Genomic DNA, 20,099 nt, shown 5'->3' with positions numbered 1-20,099 from the left:
ACTTATTAGTTGTGCCTTTCATATATTTCACATTGAGATTTTTTAGTGGTCACATACTGTATACATACTATAACACAGTGGTCCCCAACCCCCGGGCCACGGACCGGTACCGGTCCATGAGTCGTTTAGTACCAGGCCGCAAGAGTTGAGGCTCGGGTGTGAAATTTATGGTTTTCAGGGTTTTTATGGTTATTTTTTATTTTTTGCGTTTTTATCGTTAACTCGGTTTCCCCGGGTCTTTTCCCATGAATAAATCTTTTTTTTTTCTTTGCACCAGTACTGATTTTATTTTGTTGTATTTATCTGCGACACCTTAAAGGCCGGTCCGACATAAACTGGTCCGTGGTGCAAAAAAGGTTGGGGACCACTGCTATAACATACAATACTAACAGAAAATATAAATATGTATTGTGTGTCTGCTACACTGAAAAAAATATGTTGTTGGATTTACTTAATTCAATGGTGGACATTTGTTGCACACAGATGTTTTGCTTTGGCAGCAACTTAAACAATTGAGTTAAATTAACACAATTTATTCATGTTCAATAAACCTGTGCAATTTGTGTTGATAAAATGTGACTTAAACATGTTTTGATGAAGTAATTTGAGCTCTTGAAATATTTTAATCCTTCACAATTTTCTCACTTTATCCCAACACCATTCAATAACTTTTACCCAATACTACTTGGTCACTTAAATACTACATGTTATCTTCAAATTACATTTTGCTATTATATTCTAGTATCAAATACACAATTTTCAAATGGAGGCCTTATAACAGATTATATTGTTCTCTTCCAAGATGGTTGCTGGCATCCACCAGTAACCTTTCAAAACAAAATGTCTAATTTCACTGCATTGACAGTAGGTAAAGAATTAAACTGACATTACTCCACTACTGAATCTATATAAACCAACAGTTAAATAATGTCAGTTCTTCCGTGTTCTCTGGAATCAATCACAGCAAAGAAATTAGACTCTTTCTTTTGAAAAATGTTGGGAAAGAACAATACAAAACATTCTATTTAAGGCCTCTGACGTCAAGATTCAGTTAAACAACAATTATAACTAAACAATTTGAGGTAATGTTAGTTTCCATTAACATTAAATTAGGTTACTGAATTGGCAAACACCTTCCTATTAACATTACCCATTTTACCCCAATAACTAAAGAAATTAGCACTTGCAGGTCAAAACCTTTATTCAAGAGATGCAAAAATAACATTGATACGGTGAGTGACTGTCAAAAATTACGGCACTGATCATACTGTGACATCTTGGTTCAAAACAGCAAGCTTAGAAATATTCAACGTTCCTTACTTCAACTGAATGAAACTGAAAATACCATTTCACACGGCCCATATGGGATATTTAGACTGCATAACTGTTCATGCTACATCTCTTCACTAGTAAAAGAAAGAAAAAATACAAAGAGAAATTTAAAAATGCTGCCAAACAGACAGAGAACTTGTACAGAGCAAAAGGAAAAACAAACAACAACAACAACAAAAAAACGGCTTGTCCTCATGGCAGTTGCAGTGTATATAAAAATGAACCCTGCGATCTGTTCCTGGAATTGAGCTTCAAAAATGCAGCAGAACAAGTGTGAGATTTAAATGTCTTCTCACCTAGAGCTGGTCACCTCACATGCATAACAGTGAGCTTCGTTGCAGGAGCAGTTTTGTCTTAGTTGTGAGCTTTTCTTGAGAGCTGAGTTGCTTCCAACTCCATTACCACCCTTTGAATCACCTCAAAAGTGTAGCAGAGTTGTGATGGGTAACTCATATTGAAGGAATAAAAAAAGGTCCAAACAGCATGGCTACTGCAAAGGTCACGTTATCCAGATCTTGAAGAACTACTATACCCTCGATGATGATGCCAACGTCAGAAAAGTCATTGCCTGGTGCATCCTCTGGAGACAGATGTTCATTGTGGTTTTCTCAATCTGTGCAGTGGCCTCAGTCAAGTCCTGGTTAAACACAAAACATTTCTTTAAGATTCCTTTTTAAACTCATCTCTTTTGAATCTACCAGTTCTAATGTTAGAGTAATTTAAACCAATGCAAGCAACATAGTAAATAGCTATAGCCAAAGAGTGGCCTGCCATGCTGCCATTCTTGGTCTAACAGAGTTTCTAAGAGAGGGTGAAAAACATAATTTCAAATGCTTTACATTAGTTTTTCTTAGAAAGACACCGGCCCATCAGAAATCCAGGTTTTGTCACTCAGAAGATGTTAGAATTTAGACTTTCAGCCCCACAATTTGGTTAGCTGTTGGTCTTTTTTTTTTTCAAACAAAAGCTAATGTAAATATTGGTGGGATTTTCCTTTGTTCACTAGAATGACAAATTTAAAGTTTTTTCACACTGATGTGACCCCTAATACAGGGGTGGGGCCTCAAGGGCCGGCGGCTGAGTTCACTACCAGGCCTCATGTGAACTTCAAATTATTAAAGAGGACTACTGGTCCTAACTGGTCCAATGAGGATCAAGTGGATAACTAAATGCATTTTAAAATGTTGCAAAGCCACAATCTACTCATAAAACACTCACCATGAACTCCTGCACCAAGATGTTGCAATTGTCTTTCACACAGATGCGGAGCACTTTGATGAGACTCCCTTTGAGCATTAATGTCATCCTAAAGTATTATAACAAAGAAAACAGAGATTTGTGAACTTTTCAGTAGCACAGAAGAAAATGATCCCAGACCAAAACTTAAACCAGTCAACATGCAACACCAGCATCTACAAAGCAATATCAAAAGTTCCTGTTTGACATCAACTTTATGGATATATAGTTTCCAGAACATTTATTTTTTTAAAAAGATCAATTTTTCTCAGTGGGCCAGTAAATGCATGACGGAAATTATGGCATCCTTTCGGTGGAATCAGTACTCACAGGTAATAGTTGACTGTTTCAATGGATGCAGCATAAAAATCTTTTACTGACCTAATGCAATACATATACACTTTGTAGTTAAAGAATTTTAAAGTTCTTACTGTCATCATGGCAGCTACATCCTTTAGCTTTGTGCCCTGTTCCCCCGATCACTTTGCAAACACTTTCAGCAGACTGTCAGAGAGAAACTCAGCTCCGTCAGAAACCTGTAAAGGCATGGTTGGGATGCACTGGAATGCTGCATTTCATCTGAAATGACATAAAATTATTTTGAAATAACAGCAGGCACTGTGCTTGGTTAATAATCAGTAATGTTTTGTTGAATAAAAACTGTGTTTCCAGATCTTATGGGATTAAAAAAATCCAAAGATGTTTATTTCTGATTTGCAACCCAAGAACCCACAAGTTACAACCTCATTTTAGTTCAAGTGTGCATTAATGTGAGTCCAGTAATCACCTTTCTGACAATACATACAGGTATAAGTCAAACCTATGGCAGATTTTGGATTTCTCAGTTGTATTAATAGGGTGGTCTATTTGAGTATGCATGCACCTAATAATTATAAAAAACCTATTATAATTAAGTTACAGAAACCTTAAGCGAAAATAGAATATACTTTCTTACCATAACACCTTGAACCCACAATCCATCAGCTGACTCCTGGTGAAATGCAGAATAGATGTGGTCTCTCAATGTGCATCAACAAAAACAAAAACAAAAGGACAGCAGGTGAGGGCAGGAGGGGTAGGGATGTAAGCTAGCATAATACCGCTGATGATATTAGCTAAAGCTGTTCAATGTCCAAAATCTCACTAACACCACGGTGCAGTAAATACACAATGTAACTGAAGAGTCAGTTGACAAATCTATTCACACAGAAAACCAAATTATGTTATGAGTGCCTCGTAATTAGGTTTAATGTGATATTACGGCTCTTGTGCCAAAGACAAATTCAAATGAAAAAGCGCCAATTCTTTGATAACAGATAAAACAGCAAATAAGCTAACGGCTCTTTTTTAGCATGTTACATGGCGGCACTTTAGACGTTTAACTACAGTTGGCTGAAATATGGTAAATATTAATTCAAAAAATCAAGACATACCAAAAAACGTAGAGTTGGCTGCTCGACTTGACTGAGATGGATGCATTTTTTAAACCACGATCCAAAGCCCGCGAGATGAAATCACGCGTGGTTTCACGAGATTTAACGTTGCTATCTTATTGACTTACTTCACCTGAACATGATATAAACAATTTAATACACCCTTTCTGCATATCATGTAGTTTTTACACTATATAGTTACATTTATCTTTAAAACATGAGGCAATTGTGTTAAATACATGCAAGATGCTTACATAAATCCAAGAGATGGCCAGTCCCTTTTTTTCAGTGTAGTAAGATAATACAACTTACTCCAAATACAAACCCAAGGACACCCTGCTTGTGTTATTCAGTTAAATGTTAATTATGTAGCGACAAATTACAACACAGTCATGTCAAGGCTCTTTGTATTGTAAGCTGAAGATCCTGGAAACATAATGGTGCCAAAAAGCTACTGAAGAATGCTTACAAAGAAAAACATTTTGGTGCCAGAATCCATTGTTTGTTTGGTTTGACATGAATATAAATGTTTCTGAATTAACCTAATCAGTCAGGGTTTCATAACAACACTCTTTCACCCGCACGCACAGAGAAGTATTTCAATTTCTTGCAACAAAACAGATACTGAACATAATGTTAATGTGCCAACTATTACATAGATATAAGTTGAAGTTGGTCAGTGGATGTTTTCCAATTGTTAAATAATGAAACTGTGACGTGTCATCTTAATTCATTATCATCACTTTCATTAATTTAAGTTTCTTAAGTAATTTTCCAAACTTGTAAGAGGAAACAGTGTCCTAATGAGCACTCTCACTTCTAAGAAAAACAAAATGTCATTTTCGTTTGGAGCAGCTAAATTTGGAGAGAACTGCAGATGCTGCAAAGTGCAGGTATTCAAAATCTCATCTACCTCTCAAATGAAATAATTAGGCATTCCAGAAAAGCACTGTTTGTTTATCAGACCAGTTGTCTGTGATTCAGATAAATTAGATTATTTAGTCACTGTATCAAAGTGCTATCAGCTGCGTCATTTATATATACCAAGGACATTAAGGGGGAAGAAAGACAAAGAAAGAAAGTAAGTAAGAAAAAGAATATTTTGACGTATTCATATTCTCTCTAAATTCTTTGAGACATGATTTTAGATATATCTTTCGCCGTAACCAGTCACATTGTTTTTTAGCTTTTGCTGCACTGTACAGATTAGAGTTGGCACTATATTCAGTGCTACTTTTGATACCACAGGCAGCATGAGGCTTTTTTGCGCTTTTTTTTACAGGTCTGTTCAAATGTATTCTATTACAGCTCTATTTACTCTCCATGCTTCTCGAGGCTTGGCACCCTTTGTAGCTGCTGGCACTTTTTATGTCTAGTTTACTTTTTTAGAAACAAAAAATTATGTTATCCTGAAAAGATGAACACTGCCTATAAACATTACAGATGGGCAGGACTGGTTACCTTTGCTGCCTAGCTTCAGTAATGTTATTGTTTTATTGTTAGCCATAGCTGCTAGCTGCTACGTTTAAGGAGAACGGATGACTAATGAGGGTAAATACTAATAGTGTTTTATATTTTAATGTTATTGAAACAGAAGTGTTACTGACCTCTTAGAATTCTTCATGAAGACGGAGTGTGAGTCTTTAAAATGTTTCACCAAGTTTGTTCGGCTGCTAGTGAGGGGAGGGGCTGTGTGATGGCCTGTCTGCAGAGGTGCTGTGTGAGGATCTGTGTCAGCTGGAGGAGGTGGAGATCATACTGTTGGTATCAGTACAGCTGCAAATCTAGTATTAATATATATTTTTAGCATCCATTAGTATATGAGTATTAATTCTTTTATAACCCTGCTTAATATCTTGTATGAAATACTATGAAAGCTATGATATATTAAAGCACAAATGTTACTAAGATCCATAATTTCCATGTTTTATTGGAGCTATACATTCAGTGAGATTGGCTTTAGATCATATTAGAAAATGTGTGGTAGGCAACGTTGCTGTGTTTAGTAAGGAGTAACAGTGTGATTTTAATGTAAGTGGAAGGTTTTTATGTCGTTCTTTCAGAGAACCTTTCACATATTTTGATGAGGGTTTTTTAGGTTTTTTGTTTTTTCTAATGTTGATGATTTGTCCGATAATATGTCCAGAGGTTATCCTGAGTGATAATGAAAAAATAAAATAAAATAATAGTTTTAGACATTTTATATATTTTATTTCACACTTCTTAAAATAAATGTTTCGTTTTCTCCTAGATGATTTCTCAATAGCAAGCGAGTACTTGGTCAGTTCCAAACTGTCCGAATTTACCACCCACACCAGCAGTGATGTGAATACACAGCAGCGAGCTGCTTTGTAGCGCTGTCACGGTTTAGCTTCATCACCATCAGACCTGCACCCAGACTTCACAGAACCACATCAAGCAAGTACTCTGTAAAAATTAGGACTCATCAAGCCTGTGGCATATGTACATTATTTCCACAACAAAGTTGCTGGTGCCCATTTTATGATTACTCTACAAGAACCTCTATGACCTACTGTTAAGCCATGTCTGTGAGTTGTAAATGTTTTGTGTGTTTATTTATTTATTTTCATTTTTGCCAAAGTTCGTTTACAGGAAAAAAGAAACAGGGAATCACACAGAACTGTTCGTCCTGCTGACGTACAGTACGGTGATCTAACCGAGAGCGTCCTGCTGTGGTCTGTGTGCACAGCTGTTCACTTTATTAATTTACACTTTATATTATCCTGTCATACCATAACATTACCATAAAGATACTCAGACCCAATACTAAAACACTTTTCTTCAATTTTAACTCTACTTCAAATCATTCGAGCTGAGCAAATCTTTCAAAGCAATGACAAAAAGCAGCCGGTGTAAAGAAATACCACATCCGATGGTTAAAAGCTCTAAAACAGAAATGAAAAGTAAATGACAATTATCAGTGTAAACCAGCATCCTCTGAGCAAGCACATTACTATTCCTGTTCACTCATATGGCCCTATTTTGGCACTCATTTGTCAAAAACACTCATGTGCCTTTATTCCTCCTTTAATGAACTGCAAACCTTCTGCGTTTTGATTAAAACAATTTCAGTGAATGCGTCATACATCCTGACATTGTGGCGGCTTTACTCTTCTTCGTTCTTGCTCGTTTACTGGTTTTCATTCAAACACATCCTTGTATGTTTTCCTTCGTGTTTTGTGGCTGAGTGCAGGAAAGAATCTGGGCTGCAATAACTTAAAAATGTCTAAATAAATGTGTCTCCTTTGGTGGTCAAGCACTAATATAGGAAACTGCTTATTTTCAAGAAATATGAAAAACATATGTGAATATATTTTTAAAAAACTGATTTATTAATGTAAATAAATCTGATGTGCTGTCTGTTTTTGTCATTCTGCCTTTGGGCAACCACATTCTCTATGAAAGCTTCAACTCAATAAATTTCCCAGTCTGATATCATTAAGTAAAAATTGAAATATTAGCTGAAAGAGTCACAATGTTTAGTTATTTATTGTTTTCCTGTTAGGTGTTAATGGGTGCTTTAAGCTACCTCTGTAAAATGCATAAAATGATAACATTTATATTAATATTGTACATGATCCCATTTTAAATAAAATCCATTTAAAATCTAAAATAAAACAAATGAATTGCAGTTGGTCTGTGCATTATTAAGTAAAATTTGGGTGATGCTTCAACTTAAATATTAAATAGCTTCATTAATTTTGTACTATTTTGTTGAATTAATTTGCATTTTAGATATATTGTAACTAAATAAGCTATTTAAGATCTTTAAAGCTACCTCTAAAGATATAAGTAAAATATTAGTCATCTCTAAGAGCTTTACACATTTATGGAATCAACAGCCTTCCTTTCATGATGCTGCACTGTAGTCGGTGACAGTACAGTCTGTGTTTTCAGAAGAGGTCAAAACTCTCAATGCTTTGTGCTATTTGCACAGCATGCAAGCATGAGAAGACTTTTCATAAAAGCTTGTGTATCCTGTTTGACTTCAAATAGCTTATATTTATGCTCTAGCTGTGTCGGGATTGTCACAAAAGCAGCATCCGCCTATTGCGTGCCACAACACATGAGCGCCTAATAAATGTAGCTGCCTTCTCGACTGGTGTTACAAACTGAGTTGTAGATAGACCTGTATTGGAGCAGAGCTGCTCCTTTGATCACCTCTGGTTCTGTTTGGCTCTCCGCCCTGATATCACTGGACGATGGATCTCCTGGGACCAGTGCAGTACATTAACCAAACATGTTATCTCCTCCCAAAGCTAATTTAATCCAAGGTAGGATTCTGCACTGCCTGCACAAAGACATCAGTTGCCTTTTGGAACAAGCATTTGCAGTAGACTGATTTTGGACTGCTCTCTACATCGCCAAACTTTGGAGTGGAAACCAGTGTGGTGAGGGGAAGAAGATTTAAAGATCTGTGCCCCTGCTGCACTCATACAGCCACAATAATAACTGAGTGGTACTCTGAGTGGACAGAGTCCAATCCAAAACAAATGTATCATTCATTTGCTTGCAGATTTCTAGCTGCAGGTTGCTAATGCTGTTTATAATTACTACTGTGTATTTGCGAAAAGGTGCTGGTGCAGGCTTACTATTATAAACAAACACCAGCGTGTCACGTTGTTACAAACACTTTGAATTTTAATACGCTGTTAACTCCATGAGGGGTGAAAATCTTTCAATTTTCTGGTCATTTGTTACTGACTGAATACATTGATTGTCTCCTCCTCTAATGCCCCAAAGCATCATCAGTCATTTCCCTTTATCAAAAGCAGCTGCAGTACATTACATCTATGAAATCTGATGCTTGAGTGGTTATAGAGCCCAACTGCAAATTATGGCAGGGAGTCAGGGAATATCAGCATTACCAAACGATTGATATATGCAAATTATAATTACTTTTTAATTCGTAGCACCCACAGTATTAGTAACAGGAGGAGTGGTAGCAGTAATGGTGACAGGAATCTTAGAGTAGATACTGGTAGCAGTCCTGTATTTGCTAATACAGTTGCCATTTTGGCTCAGGGAAGAAATGGATGGATTAAAAAAAACAATCTGTCAACCTTTTTCCATTTCCTTCCTCCATTATTGCTTTTGCTTGTTAGATGCTTTGAATTTAGAGCAAAAGACAGAGAGTCACATTTGTAATATGACAAGCACTGGTTAATCTCTGCAAGCCTAACCAGAGCCTTTGTTAATCACAGCTCAGTACGCTCTGTGTAGCCAGATCATTTATCAACTTCCTTTTCCTTGGTATCAAGAATAGATTACAGCAACAATAGGCAGGGGCAAGTTTGTGAAGCGCTCAGTAGTGTTATCTTTAGCTGCTGGGGTGCTTTATCAGGTCGAGCTGAAAAGAGTGGAGAGAGCCAAACCTGCATGCTGATACTGTAACAACAGCCTTTAATAAACTGGAGGAAAACTAAGTTACTGAGAGTAACGACAGCTCTGTGAGTACGAGTATGCTCTGTGAACTGCAACAGAACTTTTGAAGCACTCCACAAAGATGCACATCACGATAATCACTATCAAAAAGCAAACAAATTAAAAAAGACCTACAAATGAGTAAGGAGAAATACTCGAATTCCTTTCAAGCATACCGAAAGTGAGAAGTACAGGCTTGTGCAATAGGCTTGCTCCACCACTAACTTCTTTATATCTTGCTAGTAAAATGTGAAATAGGTGCATTCATTTATAGAAAAGTGCATTTATGGAAATACAGAATATAAGGGGGAAAAAAGTTTGTACAATTCTTACAATCTGGAAAGTTAACATTTGGTATGACAACATTTATCCTTCAACGCAGCCTCAACTCTTTCAGGCAAGCTTGTCATTTCTTTAGTTAGTCTTCAGGAATTGTTCATCAGGATTCATGAATGATATTACACAACTTTTTTTGTTTTGTTAATGTTGCGATCAGGCTTCAGAGAATTCCAGTCTGTAGCTCTATTTGTGTTTTTCAGTCAAAGCCTGACGGTACTTTTCTGTGTTTGTGACATGTTCGTCAATTTTGTCGAGATTCCCAGCACCACTGACCGAGTCCTTAACCATGGCTGAATCTCCACCATGTTTTGGTGTTGTTCCCAGATCATCATACTAAATGTTGTTCCAGGATCAACATTGCAAGTGACCAATCAGAACGTCATACTTTTGCAACTTCAGAAAAAACTGCGGTAAAACAAAAAACTGTACTTAAGCTGCGAGAAACCGCCTCTGTCCGCCGATCAACGGACCCTGACCCTAACCCTAACTCTAACCCTTTAATAAACGGTAAGCAGAATTGATATTGTCCTTGCAACATTGGAATTTCATAAATGCACGAATGGCTTGGCAGCCAAAAGAATAACGTCACAACAATGTGATTGGCCACTTGCAATGTTGAAATGCTCACTGTTGTACCTCTCTCCTGATCCTTGCAAACATATTGATGAGAATTTGGTCCATAAAACCTGCTGTGTAATCTGGTGTACTTCAGCTTTTTTCTTCATGTTTCTCTTACTTAATGGCTTCTTGACAGCCACCCTTCCAATCAGGCTTTAGTGAATAGTAGATCAACTGAAGGACCATATATGTCATCATTATTTTATGTCTTCTACTGTAGATGATTTTTAGGGCAGCTACTTATCTAGTTTCCTCAAACTTTTAAAGGACACACTGGACAACATGCCGAGATATTACAAGGTTGTGGCTGGTAGCTCCTTGGAAATCACTTTGTTGCACAAAGTACTGTTTATACCTGTCAAACATAATGGTATGTGTTTTTGTGACAGGTTGATATTAAAATGCCTAAACATCCAATGTAAATGTTGCTTTTCTACTACATGGATGAAATACTGGTTTATCCATTGAGTTGCGGCCTTCTTTTTTTCTTTTAATCACTTGTGCATGTTTAAAAGACCTTCTGATTTCTACATTTAGAAATCTGACATGTTCATTCTGCCATTCAGTATGTACAGGATGCAGTGTGTGTCCTGGATTTGTCTTTTTCCGTATATTTTACATTCTTTGAGTCTCCTTTTGAGTGATTGGTCTGATATGTCTAAATTGTCGTTGTCTGCTGCCTAAGGCACAGTCTCAGACCAAACTACCAAGTATTAATGGGACAATGGAGGAAATATTGTATCAAATAAACCGGTAATACAGTTCCAAAGCCTTTATCTACTCAGCTAACTCCTAACACGTTATATAACACTGCTTGGTCATACCCCGAAAATGTGACTTGAGAGGGTCCAGGGCAGGTATCAGGTCATAACAAGTTGCAAGCAAAACTGGATTCTTACTGTGATGATAAACCTACAGGACACACTTCTACATCACTGTGTCTGGATTTAATCACACTGGAACACAACAACTGGTCCCATTTACCACTAGAAATAACAACAATGGCCTTTTTTCAGTTTTCATCCATCGTTCTGTAATTCATATCAGAACATTACCACGTGCCTGAATGCTTAACTGAAAAAAAAGAGACTGTGTGCCACAAACAACCACAGTTGTGCATTTAATGACCAACAAATTTTCAACAGAAAATATATTTTCACTGAAGCTATTTTTTTACCTTCACAATAAGCAAATGTTAGTAAATGTACTTTTTAGATCCAAACAATTTTTAGACTTGGGAAAAAACAACTGATCGTAACCGAAGGGCTTCTAATCCACAGAGATGACCCAGCATGTGACTCTTTTGCACAGCCCTACATTTGTACACTGTCTCTCCTGCAGCTGTGGTTCTTCATCCGTTATAGCTGTTTATGATGCAGGAACACAACGCTGCAGTTGTCTGTTGTTCTTTAAAGTGACCTTAACACACACCCTTTACTGTTTGGTTGATTGTTGTGGTGTTCCCACGGTGTTCACCAGTGAAAGCTGCTGTTTGTTTAGTTGTGTTGCTGAACTGCACTTTTATATGTCGTCATGCTAAATGTTTTGCGCTTGCAAATTAAGGCTGGTGTAAAACTTTTTGAGGAAAGCATCACCACAAATAAATGCATTGGCTTAATAGACACATGTCTTGGTGGTTTTATAAGAGAGCATATTAATATGCAAAAAAAAATTTCTCTAGGATGAGGCACAGCCTTATACCACTGATGTACCCAAGACACATCCTGACAACCCTCTATATGATGTATGGAGATAAAAGACCTCTTTTCTGTAGGTGGAGACAGGAGACAGAGCTGGAAGGTAGAAAATCTGAGATTAATGAGAGCGTGGCCTACTCAAACAGTTTCCTGTGCCTGTTTTGGTTTTTTTAGTGGTTTTGTCTCACTTTTTCTGACTATGTTTTAAAACTTTGTGCTGTCTATATTGAATCACAGCAGGGGTGGCAAAACAGAGTTCTTCTGTGCTCCTTTGTAATGGCAAAATTACACAAATAGTTGTAATTTTGGAGAGGTTTGTGTCAAACATGCCTCAGTTCTAAATATATTTTACCCAGGAGACAAAAGATTAATGCCTTTTTTTTTTCCTGGAGGAGCTCTGCAAAAGGTAGATTTCACTTCTTAACCGGCTGTGTTGCTTTAATTCTTACAAAAGTAGAGCTTTTCCACAGGCAGCCTCTGACATTTCTTGCAAAACTTATTCTGTATTCTTTCCTCGGAGTTGCAAGCAAACAGGATAAATCTGTCTCCCTTCGCTGTGCCCTATTTACATTGTGCTTTATTCAACAACCCCTTTAAACCAAATGCCTATCATTTTGGCTGCAAAGTTTAAAAAGCATTTTAATGCGCATCCCAGAAACAGAGAATTGTAGTTTGTAAAGCCGGCGGTCCTGAAAATCAGTGTTTTGAAGAACCTGTATTTTTTTAATTGAAAAAATAAAAACAGTAATACATTTGTGTTTCATGTTCACTAGTGCAACAAGATGTGTCTGCATGCTATGAGCACACAGGTGCAGGATAGACATTGCTTGCAGCTTCAAAGGGTGTTAATGCATATTGGCAGGTTGAGGGTGCAGAAGCCAGGAAATTAGTGTGAACAAAGACTAACAACAAATTCTCCAACACAATCAATATACATTGCTTTGGTGAACAGTACTGTTTCAAGCCACTTTACCTAATGAATCCTGTCCTTTTGGGGTTTTTTTAAATTATTAATTTCCTTTTGACGAGCCCAAATTCATACAGCATTTATTGACTTGGTCCCCACGGGAAGTTATATTGTTACTACCTTCATAACCAACATATTTAGATGAATTTTATTTTTTAAGTACAGATTTCACTGTGAATCACACCAATTACAATGTTTTTTAAGATCCTTAAACGTTACTGTAAGGATGAAGGATGGGCATCACAAAACCCAACGAGGCAATAATACAGAGTAAAATTTATTTTACCTCCGTTCCATGAAGTGAATTCATTTAAAATAAATCAAGTTATTTATTTTAACTTACATTTAAGTTCTTTTGGACCCTAATCAGAAGCAGCATCATAGAGATAGTAACTGGACCCCTTGGAGTCTGTCAGAGTAAGCAGATGGTTGATGGAGATCTTGGCTGAGACACCCTGGATTAGGTGGAGGAGAGGGGGGAGCATGACAGACAGCCTGGAAGCCAGAAAATTAACAGAAAAGAATGATTTTTTTAAAAAGCAGGTGCTACAATAGGTGCTGATTGGTTTAGAGGATGTGTGCAGGTAAGAAGGTAACAGGAACTTTTGAGGCATGTAAATGTTACATGATGGGAAAACAAAGGTGATAAATAAAATTAAGCATTACAAATCACACAAAGATAAGTGGAGATGAGAAAGCAGATATAGCTTATTCCTTACTAAATATACAACTTCATGATGTAAGTAAATGTGACATCGCTTGTCATAGCCATAGTAATGAGCTTACATCAAGAAAAATACTCTTCAGGATTTTGAAAGGAACAGCCATCTATCCACGCAGACCTCCGCACTTTTCAGATTTGTTGCGTTCCCCTTTGCTCCCTAATGGCACAGTAACAGAAAACAGTGTTAGTTTAAAAAAAATCTGCCTTTTGTAGTAATTGTACTAAGTGTTAGTGCCCATCAGTGTCTTTTATTATAAGTAACAATGATACGCATGTGTATGCATACAAATGTTTTCTGCACAATGAAACTCTTTGAATATAGAGGCTGTAAACAGCAATCTTTACAATACATTCACATGCTAGAAGATTTTTAGTGTATTCAGTGAGAGACAGCTGCACAGTTATCAAAACAGCTCAGAATAGTTTCAGATTGGGTGTAACTTAGAGAAACAAAGTGATTTGTGCAGCAAAAGTCTTTAGTGACTTAAGCTAGCATAAGTAGTGACAGTGTTTTCATTCATAAATCTCGACCACCACCACCACTCCTTCACCATCACCACCACCACTTTACTGTGGTTTGAATTGCCGAGTGCTGTCTTGCTGACACTCTCCAAACGGTCCAGTTTTAATTCTCACTCCGGAGAGATATTGTCTCTGTTGAGGAAAAAGCACACAACTGTGAAATTCTTCAGCGTTTTCCAGCATTTCAGCATTTTCTGTCTTTCGGCTCGGCACTGGGGTTTTTGAGCATGAAAGCTGTGCGGCTTCAAAGAAGAACAATACTATGAAAAGTTTTAGCGGTGGCTTTGCGTTTAAACTGTCTTGGAAGTAGATGTCACGCTGGAGATACGGAAATACATACACAAGCGCGCGCACACACACACTGAACTGAAAACTAGATGCTTTGTTTTTTTCTGCTGCTCAACTTCCATGAAATTTGAACCAGGAGTTTACTGTGAACTTTAAACACACAGTGAAAGATTTGGGTTTACTTGATAAATTATAACGTAGCTCATAATTAGTGTGTAATATGTTCTTTCAGTTGTACGTTCCTGCATGTAGTTCCAAAACTTGTGAAATGAGTATGCTGAGTGGGGAAAGGCTACTTGCTAACGAAAACTTTACTTTCAACTAATCTCACCTATGCCTTCTTCTACAGATTGGAAAACCAGAAAGGTGCAAATCGGATTCCATACATTTGTGATTGGATGTGAGACCCTACAAAATTGAAGATGATGTTGCTATGGAAACTGCTGCTGCTGCAGTCACTTATGGGGTGCCTTGCAGGTAAAGTATCTTATTAAGAACTTTTGATGCATGCCAAAGCTGTCTTTGTGAAGTCTGAGTCTTATTCATATGTATTTGGGGCAAGCGCCAGTATGAAAGCTGTAGTTTAGAAAGGCATAGCTTCAAGTAGATTAGCCATAAGCAAACATAATTTCTCTCACAGATCTAAAATAATATGTCTGTAGAATCCATTCAACGAGGACATTATTTTCAAGGTAAGCCCTGGTCCGCTAAAGACCTCCAATCACTGGCAATATTGCGTTTCAGCCTTTTCTCAGTATTGTATCTGGCACTCACAAAAGGTTAGCAATATCACGCTGAATTTGAAAGAGTGGAGTGTACCGCATTAAAGTGGAAATGAAAATGTTCAGTTTAACTTGGCTTCACAGGTCACAAAGAAGGGTGAAATTATCAAAAGTGTAAAACTGCCACAAATCTAAAGTTTTGCTAAACCCCCACCTCGAAACAGCCAATATAAAAAACATGTCAAGGCAAACAAATAAAGAAGCCATGCAGTGAGGAATATGTGATGTCAGCATAAGGCTTTCTAAATCTGTTCGATTATATCAGACCTCAGAATTTAATTATTGAATATTGTCGCTAAATTGCATAATTAATATAACTATATGCAAAAAAAACAGACAGATAAACAAACATAAAGAACATTTAGCTGATAAATTCGAATTTTAAAAAAACTAACAAAGAGGTGGGGGAAACACCCTTCAACCGTGGTTGATGTTGCATAGTTTGTCCACCAGTTTGTCCACCAGTGGACAGAAACACCGATGGACAAACTGGTGTTTCTGTTTGGAACACTACAAACACACAATAACACAACAAGGTTTTGACCACTAGTTGTGGAGCATCTGTTCTATGATATCTGCTGTAGTAAAAGAAACATTTACTAACACATTTCTATTTTATTTCATTATGAAATGAGATGCGAGCAGGATATTGCTTTTCCCAAATGCATAATTGTTCGTTTTCCAGTAGTAAAAAATAAAAGTCAAGTGTGAGATCTGTTTCAGTTAGCTTCTTATGATCTAATTTGCTTTGTCAAGTATTACAGAGTTACCCGGATTAATCTGAGAGCATGAAATTGATCTAACATTTTACAGTAATTCAGCACTCAATCACGAATTCAGTGAACAAGTGAATTAATCACTCAACACATATATATATAAAAAAATCCTTGAAATGTTGTAGCACCAGTAATTATTTTGTAAAAGAAGTGCTGCGAAAGAATATTGAAATTAGGTTAATTTCTCATGTTGACATGTAAAAGAGGCTATGAGGAAATCCTTCCTCGGTACTCTCAGATGTCCATCACTCATTTAGAATGCACTAAAGTTGAGTTATAGCTTCATTACACCGTGGTGCCCATTTCACCCAGAGGCTCTCTGGCATTGATCACATTTTGATGGAGGACTTTAATTTGTCTCCTTTACAAATAGCAGGGGTCACCAGAGAGCACCAGAGGAATCACTCAGAGTGTTTAATCAACAGGTATTACAGGAATAAAGATGAAGAAAAGGCCCCAGTGATGAGGTCTGTGCTCTGTGAAACTCGCCTTCTCATTACTCAACACACATTAAGCCTGTTGTGAACTCCTTACCTTACACATGTGATTATGAACCTTGAGCTACATTGCATTTGCCCTTGCAGGGCTAACACGTGTCACTGCTCATCTTATTGTAGGTCTAACAACCCCGCATGATCTCGCTGCAGACAGCTGGTGATTACTGACAAGTGTGCAGCAGAATCCTCGTGGAGCTCATACCTCAAAGGCGCCCACATAACGTTATTTTGTTATGCACTTACAAGAATCAAATTTCCCCCATGAATCCCATCATAAAGTCCCACATGTGTTCCACAGGTCCTGTTAACCGTACTGTCCTAACAGTTATAGTCTCATATAGCATATAGCAGAAACATACCGGTAAGATAAGCTGTAGCTCTGTCTACCTATGGACAAAGATACTAGACTGACAGAATAACCTTGTGTTCGTTGACATAAGTACCAGCACATAGTCATACTAGACCAAATTCCACTCATCACTGCATCATTTTTCCTTTCTTTGTGTCAAAGCTAAAGTGTGTCACAAAAGTTAGCACGCCCCACAAAATGATATTCTGCTGCTAATCTATGAGCTACTAATGGACTAACCTTCCATATGAACAACTCTGCCATTGTCTTTTTTTCTATTTCTTTTTTTCACAATAATTTGTCTGCATCTGCAGACTTATAATTAGTGTCGCTAACTCAATGAAGCTAGTGAGACTTCACCTTCCATCACTGCAGTTGCACAATGATTAACTGAATTAGCTGATATTAAAGGCTTTCCCAGCATGTTCCAACAAGTTGACGCCACACAGCCGACCTATGAACTCAAGCCTGTTTTTAGCACATTAACTAATGCCAGTAGATGTGAAATTCAACTTACTTCACATCAAACAGGAGTTATTGATGTAAACTGTGTGTTATAGAGCTATTCAACATTTAAATGTATTTCTCTGAGACACTGAGCAGTAATTCTAGGTCTGCATGAAAACTGTAGGGGTGTTACAACAGCTCAATTTTCTAGCTTTTTGAAACAGAAAAAAAACAGTGCACTCTTCTACATCTGATTATTTGTCCTGTATTCAGATAATTTTGTTTGCATATTGTCTCAGTGGTTAGCACTGTTGCCTCGCAGCAGAACATGAGGCAGAACATGCAAACTCCACAGAGAAATGCCCCGGCAGGTAGTTTCAAACTCAAACACACACATTCATGTTAGGTTAACTGACGGCTCTAAATTGGCCATGAATGGGAGGTAAACTAAGTGCTTCAGGTGTAGAGAATAAAGTGTGCTAGGATCAGATGCAGCTTATAGCCTACAGTGCTTCAAGTGGTCAGTAGGACTACAAAAGTGCTATATAGCTACCAGTCCAATTGCATTCTGCAAGATCTCAGTTGAAGCTTTGCGCCATGGGAGAAGCAGTGTTAATGTGGTCCTAGCTTTAAAACTGTAGAGTGGGCTGTGGCGTGTAAGGACAAAACCCCCTCAGAGAATAACTGTGAAAGAAGCACCCGGTGACTAAAACTGGTTTATCTTCTTTCCAAAATTCTCAAAAACTGAGACATTTGCTTTAATCAATCTTTCAGGGATACGCCAAGGAAGACCCCTGAGCAGTTAATATGTTTCCAGCTCTGCTGAAAAGCCTCAGAAAGCATTTTTTTAGAAGCCAAAGCTTGGACACAGCAACTCTCCTGGTTATCATTTTGGAACAAAACTCATGGAGGACAAGAATGACGCACAATATGCCGACCTAAAGACGCTGGCTTTCATGTGCTGCAGAGTGGATTTGTGAATAGAGAGAACCTCGTGGAGACTTGAGGAAAGAAATTATAAAGATGTTTATTGCAGCTTTAGGTACACTCCTCAGCCCGGGGAGTTACAAGTAGATTTGCTTTTCATGCACAAATGGATAAAAAGCTTGATAATAAGACACGCTATGTGCCAGTCGAAACTAAAAATCCAATTACGTTTTAAAATTAGTCACCTGCCTTTACGATGCAGTAGCAGACAGCAGACTGGGTGTTGTTTTTATTCGTGCATAATGCTTCAGTGTTTTCTATCACATTTGTCCCATTATCACCATTGGTCATTGTCGCATTTTGCTCTCCACTTCTGTTGTAGGTATTTAGGAAATGCAGCACAGCAGTGAGAAAAATGCAGATCAGGAAGGGTAAAGCAGACTTTCCTGAAATGTAATAACAAAAGAACACATTCCTGGTGAATGAGGCTGAACACATAACATGGACTGGAGAAGGTGTAGTTTCACCACACTGGAGCAAATTCTTCTCCTAATAATATTTTCTATGACTGATAAAAATTCTCAGTGGACAGAAGGCATTATGCAAATCTGTTTTTGTGAGTTAGTAATGCCACCAAACACAGTCGTGCAGTAAAGTTATGTTACTGCAGGAGTTTGCGCTCAGCTGCTAATGCAGAAAATTTAGAAATATGCCTTAATGCGCAGTCCTCATTTTCTGCAAAGTCTTTCTCACAATGCTGGATTTTCAGATGGTCTCAGATGTTGAGCACACGTTAGACATTAGTATTGGATTTGTGTTTATTTATCAAAGAGAATATCAAGAGGATTCACTTCTCTTTGATTCTGCCATAAATCAAAGTGATTTAGTTATTTTTCACTTTGAAATTTCTGACTGTCAGTCCCGTCTTCTGCCTTAACTATGGGATGTACATACTCGCTGGACATTTTTTTAGGTATACATGTTCAGCTGCTCATTAAGGTAAATCTTGTCATCAATATTTTGTTGATATCAAAACTCACGGCAGCGTTATCGTCTGGGTGTGCGGCTGGAATTTCCCATCAGGCTCTTGAGTCTACCTGGTATCCGCCCCTGGGCAGGGCCTGCTTATCCTCCGCAGTTCCACATACCTGGAGCTGATTCCAGGCAATCAAGCCAGAGTGATTTAAGCCTCAGCCTTCAGCACCAGTTCATCATCAACTCACTTCCTGGACTCACCTTGACTTAAACCTCAAGCTTAAGCTTCTCTCTTGGACTCCGGATACCTTACCCCCATCTTGGAAATCACTCTGTGCCTCACCTGCCCCCGCACAACATCAGGAACTCAGCCAATCCACATTCAGCTCACTGCTGATTCACGTCACCCCTTCCACACTGCTTACTCTCTCCAGCTGCAAGTTAGAAAAGTTATACAGCATACTCAACATCTACAGAGTTCCTCTCCACTACCTCCCTAACTCAGTTGTCCTCTCTCCTCGGTGTGACTGCTTAACTGCCACGTTCCATTCTGCATCACTGGCCCACTTCCCCCTCTCAATCAACATGCACCACATTAACTAGGCCTCACCACTTCACGTTCTATGATTTGTTGCCTTTGTCCTTATCACGCTTTGAGTCCAGTGCTTGCACCGACCTTTCGGTCTTGTGACAGGCAGAATGGCTAGATTGTTTGAAGCTGATAGCAAGGCAACTACGCATTACA

At 37.9% G+C, this 20,099-nt stretch overlaps 1 protein-coding gene and 1 long non-coding RNA gene across 4 annotated transcripts in view; one reads left to right on the top strand and one right to left on the bottom strand.

Moving 5' to 3' along the window:
• Positions 1 to 20,099, top strand: part of cntn4 (contactin 4) — a 213,203-nt gene that overhangs the window by 6,992 nt on the left and 186,112 nt on the right. For both annotated transcript variants that reach the window (XM_085455753.1, XM_085455752.1), the window contains exon 2: positions 14,951 to 15,078. In XM_085455753.1, the coding sequence (XP_085311879.1) occupies positions 15,024 to 15,078 (55 nt within the window). In that variant the 5' untranslated portion in view covers positions 14,951 to 15,023. The remainder of the gene's footprint in view (positions 1 to 14,950; positions 15,079 to 20,099) is intronic.
• LOC146708890 (uncharacterized) lies at positions 631 to 4,284 on the bottom strand. Of its 2 annotated transcripts, XR_014920393.1 has the most exons (5): positions 4,002 to 4,284; positions 3,524 to 3,587; positions 3,000 to 3,147; positions 2,551 to 2,638; positions 631 to 1,969 (listed from the first exon to the last, which is right to left on the bottom strand). It is a non-coding gene; the product is annotated as an uncharacterized LOC146708890 (long non-coding RNA). The 2 variants fall into 2 exon arrangements; XR_014920392.1 differs by having other exon boundaries at positions 3,524 to 4,284.

This window comes from Copadichromis virginalis, linkage group LG5 (assembly GCF_057382275.1).
Source record: "Copadichromis virginalis isolate Kocher_CV1m ecotype Utaka linkage group LG5, C_Virginalis_male_GT1.1, whole genome shotgun sequence".
In the NCBI taxonomy this organism is placed as follows: Eukaryota; Metazoa; Chordata; class Actinopteri; order Cichliformes; family Cichlidae; genus Copadichromis; species Copadichromis virginalis.
This window is presented reverse-complemented; position numbering and strand designations above follow the sequence as displayed.